The 12,476-nt window shown below is 41.5% G+C and overlaps 1 protein-coding gene across 3 annotated transcripts in view; it reads left to right on the forward strand.

Moving 5' to 3' along the window:
• LOC149237588 (mediator of RNA polymerase II transcription subunit 25-like) overlaps positions 1–12,476 on the forward strand; it is a 155,442-nt gene that overhangs the window by 66,869 nt on the left and 76,097 nt on the right. For all 3 annotated transcript variants that reach the window (XM_089366845.1, XM_089366843.1, XM_089366844.1), the window contains one exon: positions 6,092–6,120. In XM_089366845.1, the coding sequence (XP_089222971.1) occupies positions 6,092–6,120 (29 nt within the window). The remainder of the gene's footprint in view (positions 1–6,091; positions 6,121–12,476) is intronic.

The following is a 12,476-nucleotide window of genomic DNA, read 5'->3' on the forward strand; positions in this document are numbered from 1 at the left end:
TTAAAGATTAAGTTCAATGTTTAGTTAATTAAAATGGTTTTTAATGCATTAAAGGTGTGCCACGTCCCCCCTCGTCCCCCCACGTCCCCTCTCGCCCCCCCCCCCCCCCCCCCCCCCCCCCCCCCCCCCCCCCGTCCCCTCTCGTCCCCCCACGCCCCCCCACGTCCCCCTTTTCGGAAATGCCCCCTCAGGGAAGGGAAACGTTTCCCTGGCACGTCCCCCTGAGTTTCCTCCATTTTGGGAGCGTGGGGAAACGTCCCCTACTCGTCCCCAAGTCCCCGGAGCGCGGGGGAGCGAGGAAACTAGACCCTTAGGGGGGGGAGTCCCCGTGGAACATTGTTAAAATATTAATGTGAATTAATATAAAATTGTGTTAGAATGGTTCAAAAGTCATGGATCAAGCCAGATCTAATCTTAGCTGTTGATTAGGGACTTAATCTCGGTCATTGATCTGTCAACGAGAAAAGTATAAGAGGAGGCTTGAGGGTCACTTGGAGGACACACCAAGAGATCAAGATTTCGACTTTTTAAGGCTGGGTTTGCTGAGAAAGTTGAGAGAGTGATCCGGAGTTGCAGTTGAGGGGCAGTGAATACAGAAGCAGACAGGTAGAGAGAGTGCCGGGAGGACCAGCGCAGCAGCCTTGAAAGTTGACGTAGAGGGCAGAAGCCGGAACTGCCGGGAACAGTCAGAACTGTTGGGAATTGCCGGAATTGCCGGGAAAGCTGACACAGAGGGCAGAGGCCAGAACTGTTGGGAATAGCCGGAATTGCCGGTAAAGCTGACGCAGAGGGCAAAAGCCGAAACTGCTGGGAAAGCTGACGCAGAGGGCAGAAGTCCAAACTGCCGAGAACCACCGGAACTGCATGGAAAGCTGACATAGAGGGAAGAAGAGGCTGACACAATCCCTAGAGGCTGATGCTGGGGTTTTTCGTGGGGTAGAATGGAGCTGAGGCGCTGCCGGAGTGTTTATCCGGGGTTTCAGCCGGAGCATCTGTCTCCAAAGGGGAGGTACTACTGTCGAGGCTTTTCTCTGTTGGGTGAGCCAGATTTGGCACCCAGATTGTATTTTGAAACTTCTTAATAAATCAAACCGTCAGATAGGTGCACCGATTTTCCCGCATTGGGATTTTCCTCGGACATTAGTCCAAAAATAATGGTGTCATTTGTGTGCTTGTTTTTGTTTCCTTCAGTTGATGATCTGTAATGTGTTGAGCATGTACTTGTTTTTATTTTCAATATTTACATGGTAAATAACTTGTTAATTAATCAGAACAAGTAGGAAGGAATAAATCAGAAAGTACATGGAAGGTTTCTAACTATTAGACTTAGAAGCTTCAACATGGTATCAAAGCGTGGTTGCAGATCATAGGAGAACTAAGGACATCAGCCGAGTAGAGCAGCAACAGTAGAAAACAACTGTCCCGAGTGACAGAAGCTGTTCCTAGCAGCAAAATAGCAAGGATGGGGTGATGCAGTGCCTGCCTCATCAAGTTCAGGCCAAGAAGAGGCTGCGCAGAGGTTGAGGGAGGCAAATATAGGCTCATGTAGAGCCACGTAGAGGCTAGGAGGGTTGACGCAGTTGGCTTAGGGAGCTAGTTTGTCAGTGTTGGGACTGCGCAGAACCTAGGAGCTCTCACCTTCAGGTTGCTGGGGTTTAGGAGGCTGTGGATAAGTTGCAGAGTGGAACTGGTGGGGTACTGTTGTCAGAACAATACCTAACAGGGCAAGGCCAATGAGGAGGGATTTGCTACCGAGGGTTTCTAGCCGAGAAATCTGGATCAGTGGTGCGGTTGCACAGACGATCAGAGTAGGGGGCATCTCGACATTGCCTGATAATGAGAAGTACGAGGAGGCAATGGCTAAGGCGAAATGCATCATTCTTGATGGGGTCAAGGATCATGTGGTCCAACATATTGCTGAGAAGGAGACTACAAAGGAAATGTGGGATGCCTTGAAGACATTGTACCAGCATACTTCTGTGCAGAGGAAGATGTTACTTGAGAATTAGCTACAGTCATACCAGATTCAGAAGGGGGAGCAGATAGATCACTTCCTTGGTCAGTTGAAGGAGATCCGACACCAACTGACTTCCATAGGGGCCACGCCGAATCAGGAGATGTTGGTGAGGACCACTCTAAATGCAGTCGCCGAGGAGTGGGAGACATTTGTCCAGAGCATACTGGGCAGGGCGAATCTTCTAGATTGGGAAGAATTGTGGGCGGCTCTTCGCCAAGAAGAGATCAGACGACAGTCCAAGATGGTAAGTAGCAGCAAAGGAGCCTGGATCAAGAAGGAAGAAGAAGAGCATGCAGCTCTGGCATTTGCCGGAAAGCGGGAGAAGAGGAAGAAAAAGGACCTCTCCAAGGTTAAGTGATTCAACTGTGGGGAGTTGGGTCATTATGCGACACAGTGTCCGAGGAAGAAGAGCAAGGGATAGGCTTTGGAGACTAAGGCAACGCCAGCAAGGGCAGAGAAGGAAGTGGAGATAGACGATGTCGGTGGCATGGGTGCACACACACCACTTGAGCGAGAGTGGGGAGACATCGAGTTGTAGTCAGGTGGACTACAGAAGATAAGGGGTAAGATCCTCGAGGTACCCAACCTCTTGGATTATACCTGGCTACAAGAACCCCAAAGAGGAGTAGAAGGACTGGCAGATGTCGGTAGAGACAGAGGAGGATGGAGTGGCAGAGAGAGCTACAGTGCAGGATTCCCAAGACAACGCGAGGCTAGCAGGCTGCAATAGTGCGAGAGGCACTGGAGTGTTGCACCAATGTAGGAGGGCACAGAGAGGTGTGCAACGGTGCAAGATGCAGGGAGTTGTTGCAGCAGCGCAGAGGTTAGAGAGGGAGCACTTGTCAGCGACAGAGGGAGCTTCAACATCGGGAGTGTCTCTATCCTGACAGAGATGTCAGAGTTGGGAGATCAGTTACTTACTTCTTAGTAACTGAGTTGTAGTGGCGGTGCTATGGGCAGCACGATGCAATATGATGAGAGGGGATGTAGTGCAGACGCAGCAGTGGCAGTGGTAGGGCCATGGGCAGTAGCACAGATGCAGAGGGAGCTGTCGTATAGATGCAACAATGGCAATGGCAGAGCCATAGGTGGTAGTACGAGATGCACCAGTATAGATGATGGGCAGTAGGCCTAGCATCAGGGAGTGATGTCAGATGATCAAAGTAATACTCAGTGAGGACTATTGCTAGAGCACAATCTTCGCTAAGAGGGAGTGTTGATTTGGGGTAGCATCAGATGTGCTCTAGCCACGAAATTTGGTGGAGAGGCTAAGGCACATGAGATCTCCAATACCAAGAAAAGGTTTGGGCAGATTCTAAACAGTTTGAGAGATATTAAAATAATTAATGTTTTTAATGGAGTCCCTAAGTCTAAATTTAGGGAAATTAAAATATTAATGTGAATTAATATAAAACTTTGTTAGAATGGTCCAAAAGTCATGGATCAAGCCAGATCTAATCTTAGTGTTGATTAGGGACTTAATCTCAGTCGTTGATCTGTAAACGAGAAAAGTATAAGATGAAGTGTGAGGGTCACCTGGAGGACACACCAAGAGATAAAGATTTCGACTTTTTGGGGCTGGGTTTGCTGAGAAAGTTGAGAGAGAAATTTGGAGTTGCAGTTGAGGTGCAGTGAATACAAATGCAGAGACATAGAGATAGTGCTGGGAGGATTAGCGCAGCAGTTGAGAACGCTGACGTAGAGGGCAGAAGCTGGAATTGCTGGGAACAATCGGAACTGCTGGGAAAGCTGACGAAGAGGGCAGAAGCTAGAACTGCTAGGAACAACCATAACTACTATGAAAGCTGACGCAGAGGGCAGAAGCTGGAACAACTGTGAAAGCTTACGTAGAGGGTAGAAGCCAGAACTGCCAGGAAGAGCTAGAACTGCTGGGAACTGCCGGAACTGTCGGGAAAACTGAGGAGCTATCGGAGTGTTTATCTGGGGTTTCAGCTGGAGCATCTGTCTCCGAAGGAGAGGTACTACTGCCAAGATCTCTCTCTATTGGGTGAGCCGGATTTGGCACCCAGATTGTATTTTGACACTGCTTAATAAATCAAACCCTCAGATAGCTGCACCAGTTTCCCACATTGGGTTTTTCCAGGGACATTAGTCCAAAAATAACGGTGTCATTTGTGTGCTTGTTTTTGTTTCCTTCAGTAGATGATGTGTAAGGTGTTGAGCATGTACTTGTGTTTATTTTCAGTATTTACATGGTAAATAACTTGTTAATTAATTAGAACAAGTAGGAAGGAATAAATCTACATGGAGGGTTTCCAACTGTTAGACTTAGAAACTTCGACATATATATGTATATATATCTGCGTGTCTCGTATGCCTCCCAAGTCTATCTATGTTGCATTGCTCATGTTGCCGTCAAACATGATATTTCTATTGTACCATTTGAGTAGTGTATTCTAGCCTTTCAAAAACATGAACTATGTTGATCCTTGTTGTTTAGAATCAATCTATAATTCTCACGGTTTGCTTGGACTATTCTTCAACACTCCTGAATCACAAGGATGCCGAAATGTCTCCTCTTTGCTTGTCACTATCCTGCAAACTGTTGAGAGAGTTGTGTTAGCCTACACAGGTTTTGATTGTACTAATGCATGTTCTGTTTGGACTTTCTGAGATTACTACTCATCTGCTACCCACACAACGACGATGCAACCATTTTCCAATGGTCATTTTGTGCCTATGAACTAGTTTCTCCTCTAAAAGGTCATTCATCTCGACTGTCCCTGCCCCTGCCCCTATGCGTTTGTTGTCATATTCCTCGCTACTTTTTGCTAGTCAAGCCACTAGATGGGATATCATGTTACTGTCATCATAGATTGATTGACTAGTTGTCAGAAGTTGAGTCATCAAGAGAGAGGAGTCGTCAAACACATTGAATTTTATTCTTGTGGTGGCCAAATTTCTTTGTTGTGAGTTTGCCCGCACATTCATATTCCATCATCTATATTTTTCCTTTCATTTTTTTCTATAATTTGCATGTCCAGGAGTTTTTGTTTTACAATTTTTAAGTTCTGATTTTGGTCATTTTTTATTTGGTTAATTTTAAAATATTGAATTTTTAATAAAATTTAAATGGAAGGCTTATATTTTAAATCTGTCATGCCTTTCTGTACATTTGCATGCCTAGCCTTTTCTAGTTTGATATTCTTTATGCGCTATTCCATTCTGACATGTTCCAATCCATAGCCCCCTTCAGCGTTGGCGTGCAAACACACACGGGCACACTGTCACCTCCCTCGATTTCTTTTTTGCTCTTAATTGTGCCTTTAGATGCCAAAGCTTTGTGAGTCTATGATACCATGTCAGATAATGCAGACACACGATAGCAAAGTTATATATAGAGAAGAGAGAGAAGAAGGAGAGATATTATTATTATTATTAAGTACAAATATTCATATATATAAAGATCTCATGAGAAAGACGTGTCCCGTACAACCAACTAATTGTATTCTTTAACATAACTTAGCCTAATTATTACTTACTATTATTAAGACACATGGATTTACTAATTTATGTCACTCTAACTTTATTAAACTAAACTACAAAATTATAATACTCCGATGATATAGGACCTTTATACTAAGCTATATCTAGCAAAAGAGAAGATTAAGAATGACCAGTTTTCATTGTTGACAGAAGTGCTTCTAAGTGCTTTTAATCATTCTTCCTTGAGTGAAATTCAAGAAACATTTTTTTTCAAGTACCAGCGTCTTCTCTAGTTTTCAGTTTGAATTGAAATCGTTGTCACGTTTCTGTAATTCTTTTTCTCTTATTTTATATATGTTTTAAACCTGGTAAGCCTTGTTTTAGATTCCACGCACTGATTGCTTCATATAGTCTTTTTGTGTTTCTTTTGCAATTTCAGTCCTTCAATTAGATTACATTTTCATTTCCTAATAATTTATCTTTTAGAAATACATTTTCTTTTGTCTATACTTCAATTGGGATAATTCACTATTGCTTTTATAGATAATTATATGATTGCCCAAAATCTGGGCATATATTTTTTTAGGCTACTGGTTGAAGAATCTAATGTTAGTATCTTCTTGACAGGGCTACAGGAATATGAGTTCTTCAGATACGTGAGTTCTATTCTTTTATTGTCCGATACCTTGATTTCCTATCTTATAAATATTTCAAGGAAAATGCATTCTTGTTTCAAAATATCTCTATTATTCTCATTGGAAAAGGTGGCAATAACTTCATTGATTTTTGTAGGAACTTTTCTTATGAAATGTTGCAATTTGTTTCACTTCATAATTTGTTCTTATAATGCAACAATTGCTTACTTCAAGGTGTGCAATTTGATTGATGGGGTTAGAAAGATCAATGCATCAATTTTTCCTATTGTCCTCAACTGACTGGAAGACTAAGAAATGAAAGATTAAAGCATTACCAACTAGTCTTCTTTTGTTTTGCAACCTAACTTCATACATAAATAGAAGAGATTGAAGATGCAAGCATGCTATGCAACCTAATTGCTTCTTCAATAGTTGATGGCATACACTTAATGGAATATCTTGGGTGATAGGCTAGAATGTGGCCCAATGACAGACTTCCTAGTCGTATGTAACAGTAACCCACATGCTTAATGTACATCAGTGTTCATTGCCGTTCTCTAATGTAGATGAAACTGAGACAGTCTTGGTAATTTAATATGTGGATCTGACAACTTAACAAATCTGTCATTACTCATTTGATATTGTTGACTAAAGGTGACTGTTGTAGCTCACCGTAGTAATGAATAAAATATTTGAGAGTTGTGGTGCTTCCTTGCTAATGGATAGATTCAGAGATAACATAAAAAAAATAATATTGAGTGTTATAGTCATTATCTTTCCCCAGTTATGAATAATATCTAAGAATTGTCATTCTGAGCCTTGTCAAATAATAAATAAACAATAGAGGTAGCACCAATATAGTTTGTGGGTCACCAATTCTAAGGCCAGGGCTCGAGTCGTGATAATCCATCTATGTGAATAACTATCTTTTTTGCAAAGAGAATAATTGATGCATTAATGGAAAGTAAAATCTTATGATCATAGATGTCTTGCATGGTATCATGAAGAATATCTAGTTGAAGTGATACACGATAGCATAGGATAGCCATTACCCCTACAAAGTTGTTGGTATACCTCCAAGGAAACCCCTAAACTAATTTGCATGATCTACTTGGCATTGGATGTGGAATGTATTTGCTCTGCTTTTGATTCACTAGCTTGGATATGTTACAGAGGAAACAACTTCTAATGAACCTTTCTACTATCTACACCATCTTCCTGAATGGAAATACGTTTGCAAATTGGGGGTTATCATCCTCACTCCAAGGTGTTCTAAGATATTGGAATCGTGTGCCTAGGGAAACAACTATATTATATAATCTGCTCGAGTAAATAAACAACATTCAATCTACATATAATTTTATTCTTTAATAAATGATCTCAAACTCTTGAACATGTGTAGAAAATTATCTTTTAATTCTCGTTAAATGAAGAATCCTATACAACAATATTATGAAAAACATGAAGCTTTATGAAATAAATTTTTATGTATCGACCAACTATATCTAACACCATTAAATTGAATGAAACCGTTAGAGTCAGAAATCACTGTATATATTATAAAACTGAGGGAACATAATGTGATTTGAATATTGTTTGTCCCTATCTAATTGATACTTCAATGTATATGATTTGGGATGATGAAGAAACGGAGACAAAAGAGATGATCTATCATGATTGTTGATTGTTGTAACAATTGCTAGTGTCTTTTAGGCATTTTTGTCTCTAGTTATATTCCTACAGTCATGGATTTAGTCGATCTCTATGTCCTTTCTTGATTAACCTTACTTAAAAGAGTTTAGCTACACAATACAAGATATGACGCTTAGTATGTACTAAATTTTATCACCTTGACTTAATTGTTTCTCTCAAAATACAGACTTATCTACACCAAGCTTGTTGTAGAAGATGTTTACAACCATCCTTTGAGTTGTGTATCCTATCAATGATAAGTGATGATGGGATTGGAAGTTTAGTTAATAGCAATCCTACATGTATATGCCAATGTCCCTCTCAAATGTATGTCAGACCACCAACGACTTGTTTAATCATTAATTGATTAATTCATTGAGAGTCCACTTTGGTTGAGAATTTCAGCCTACATACTGCAAATGTAGAAGTTTTCAACTCCAAAAACCTCTGTCTATACCTACACAGGAAAGTGTCTCAAATTGTAGGACATAAGCCTTTGGATCCTACCATAAGCTATAAAGACTCAAGAGTCTTATCCACCCCTTCGAATTCTAGCATGGCTGGTTGGTTATTCCTACTCTTTACAATTGCCCTGCTAATCCTCCATTCAAAATGCATTGTCATGACTAGTATTACCCTAGATAAGCCTAGATTCACTATAGGAGTTATGCATTCTTTCTCCGTCTTATTCATATCTTCTTCAACAATGCAATGTTTAAGAAAGCTTGAACTAGTAGGGAACAAAACAAAACAAACCTGTTGATCACATTGCCTACCTTCTCTTTATGAGCTTCCACTTGTTCCACCAACCCCTAGTTGAAGAAATTCTTCCTTCTCCACATTTTCAACCATGCACTTATTTGCTTCACCTTTTGAACCAAAGTGACTCCCCCATTCTTCCTTAAGTATACCTAGCATCCCCTACCTCCTATGCAATTTGCTCATTGTGACATGATAATTCTTGAACATCTTGCCCCTGTTTTCCATGTATACTAACTAATTTTTCAAGTTGAAACCAACAACCATCATCTTAATTTAGATTTGACTTTTTATCAATTTGAAGATACTTGTGTTGAATTTGTAACTATGGCCAGTCTTCATAATATATTTTTGGTCACTTGATGTAATGATATTTATCATTGTAAAGTATATTTATAAATGCATGGATCAAAGGAAAAATTTATTTGAGTCAAAGTCTTGTTACCGCTCAAACTAGTAGGGTTCCTATAGAGCAACTACTAGGTTAAGAGGCAACACTGGAGCGATAGCCCAATGTCACCTCAGCTAAGGCTCCTTGCACTTTACAGATTTTCATCGATGGGAGGATAGGGGAATCACTAGGAAGGATGGACCTATAAGTGGATAGAGAGCGATTCCCAAGGCCTATTCACAAGGGAGACTCAATTAGGTAGCTTGCTTGCTTCAAAAGCAAGGTGATGGGCTCTCTAGGAAGGGCTAGGAGGATTCTTGAGCCTAGGTTTGGAGGATGTGCCTTAACAAGGGGCTTCCTAGACCTAAGGATCCTTATGGATAAGAGGCTTCAATGTAATCCTTGTGGAATTGGAATTACAAAGTTATGGGACCACACAGAGCCAAGTGGACTCAAAACTAGGTCAAGGATATGGAGTTGATCAAACTACATAAGAGTGACCGTACCTGAATTTCCTTTGTTCGAGTGGGTCCCGCAGGGTTCAGACCCTTTGCAACTCCCGATGTTCTTCAAACCTGAAAATCGTTCAATTTGAACATACATAACACTATATAAGTAAGGCATATTCACGAAATTGACTTTATATCATATAAAAAAATGATTGATCATACATCAAAACGACATTCATATGTGAATTAAAACATAATTTAATGGATAGACATAGTTAATTTCGGAAACAAGACAGCATTTCTTTTATTGCAGTAAGCTATAAATAACATGGAGAGAATTCACCTGAGTATTTCTCTGGCTCCAAGCGTAACTGTTCGCCGGATTCGTCCTATCCCAACCTTCAACAATCTTCTTCCATCACCAACACCATGATATCTCAAGCAAAAGGAAGGATATCTGTAATCAAGGAAACAACGGTTTCCTGAAGCTTGGGGAAGTGCATGAGGCACAGGGATTCATCAGACTCATTTAAGGATAATCTCAATATGATAACTCTATCTCTTCTCCTCTCCTTAAGGCCTTCCCATAGAGGTCTATTTATATCTCTCCCAATTAGTTTTTTAGTTAGGAAATATTTGGGCCACGAGCAATAGGAGGTAATCAACAAGTAAAACCTGTGAACTCCGCCCAAAATTAAGGAAATTTAATTTTTTAAGTGTTTTAATACATATACGCGGGTTGGGTATTGACTAACCCGTGTGTACACACTTTTATTTAAGGGCAAAGTAGCGTACATGGAATAAAACACTGTTTTTTATATATTTGGACCAAGTCTGGAAAGAGGGGTTGCCTTAGGCCATAAACAAAGCATCATATATATTAAGAGTGGTAAATGGTGCTATAACACCAAGTGGGTGTGGGGGCACATGGACATCCTCAGGGGTCTCCAAGTGGATTGAAAATGCTTGTAAAGCATTTGTAAGGGCTAGGATGATGACATAAGCCCTCCCTTTGTTTCCTGCATTGAGACACATCCTCGTGTGGACCTCAAAACATCTGCCAAGTGTATGGTGCAAGTGTGGAGCTGACAGTGCATGGTGAACTAGGTGCATCATCCTCATCCAAAGGGTGGAACATGAGCAATCAATGAGTGATGTTGGGGATCCATGAAGTACTCTCTACGATGGTGGAGGCCCCTGGCTCTCAACGCTCACCCTACAAGTGCCAATGTGGCCATTTGGAGGGCTAGGACCATGTATAGGGAGACCAATCCCCAAATGGAGACCCACCTGCAATCAAGCATAAGATCCAATGCATCCCCTTGCCCTCCAATACAACAAATCATTAGAATAATCAAGTAAAAGAGCTTACAAGTCATGGAATCAATGGGGAACTTCATGATGGCATGCCCTTCCATCGCAGACTTTAGTATGTACCAATGTCTCCAAGCTCAATAAGGGGGTTAATCAAGGACCTGATTAGGTGGTTTCAAGCTTTAAAGGGGGTGACATGTCCATGGTACATCAATCAGGTGGTAGGTGGCAAATGATATAGTGATGGAACAAAGTGGGGGGGTAGGGGAATGCTCCAAGTTACATGCCATGGTACAAGGGTAGTTATGATGAGGGACATGCACACTTGGGTATATGAGTGTAGAAGGGAGCACATCGTGGTACCTGAGTTACCCCAACCTTTGTTTTTCCACCCTTTTTCATATGCCTTTGGCCTTTGATTGATTTTTCTTCATAATTGCTAGGGGCTCCAGGGGATGAGAGCATGATGTGTAGGTTGTAGCAGTAAGTACCTCTTTTTGAGGTGGGGCATTTCATTGCCCACCAGGGGTTGGGACAATCATGTTTTCGTTAATGATGGAGGGGGCTCATCTAGGGCCCATAGGAACCAGGGTTGTGGCCATGGATATGGGGTAGAGCTCATGTTTGGCTTTTGTTTATGTGCTAAATTTGTATGTCCCGACCATCTTATTAATTTTTTGGTACATTTCTTGTTGAGAGTGGCCAAATTATGTTTTTTTTTTTTTTGTTATTTCTTTCTTTTTAGCTGCATCAACTATGTTTTTTTCTTTCTTTTTAGTTGCATCAACCTCTGGGGCATCGTTGTATGCCTGACCTAAGGTGTGGACAAGGGGAGGGGAAGGCTAACCCTATGTGGACCCAGATGGGAAAAATGATGAATGGGGTTAGAATGAGCGAATGGGAGTGATGTATATGGTGTCGGGGAGCAGGACCATGCAACCAAAAACAAGATTTCCCATGGAGTGTCAACCCTGAAGCTAATGGTCAGTAAAGGAGATCCCATAGGACTAGGATACAAGGGTAACCATCAAATCAAACAGAGGAGACAAGAGTACAAACCTAGCCCACTCTTTCCACCTGATCCCCCCACCAATCTATGCCCAAAAGTGTCCATGAAATGTAAGGAAAATTACTCAACTATACCAATGAAAAGCCATACCTTTAGGGTCAAGAGGCCCACCTTCAAACAGACAATCATAACAGATGGGCGAGGGACCACATGGATGGCTCAAGTGGCAGAGATAATGTTACATTAAGCTATTTGGTGGCTGCAAGGAGCTGCTAGCGGCCAACTAAGGACCATCTAGGAGAAACAATTCTCCTATGCATACTACCCAGAGGTGGTGGGTAACAAGTCCCATTTTTGGCTCCAAAAGTGAAAAGTTGGCTTCCCTTTAAGTCAAGTCGGCTCTGGGCAAGAGAAATGTCCTTTCACCCTAGACCAATGTTGCACGAATCGTCCTCATATAAGACTCCTCTAGCTATTGACTCGACGACCTGTATAAGACTCGGGAACGACGCGTATAAGACTCGGGAACGACGCGTATAAGACTCGACAAAATACAATTTAAAAAAAATACAATCTCCAAAAAAAAAATAAGAATTTTGAGTGGGTCCACGGGTCTTATGCGGGTCCATTGCGGGTCACATGCGGTTCTTTACGGGTTCAATATGAGTAGACGAGTTCTATGTGGGTTTGGATGAGCACGGTTAGACATCGTGGGTCTTATGCAAGTGACCCGTCTCACTATAGAATCTGTCAAGACCCCCGG

Source organism: Pinus tabuliformis, chromosome 8, assembly GCF_031772625.1.
Source record: "Pinus tabuliformis cultivar Carrire ecotype Pingquan chromosome 8, CPIR1, whole genome shotgun sequence".
Classification (NCBI taxonomy): Eukaryota; Viridiplantae; Streptophyta; class Pinopsida; order Pinales; family Pinaceae; genus Pinus; species Pinus tabuliformis.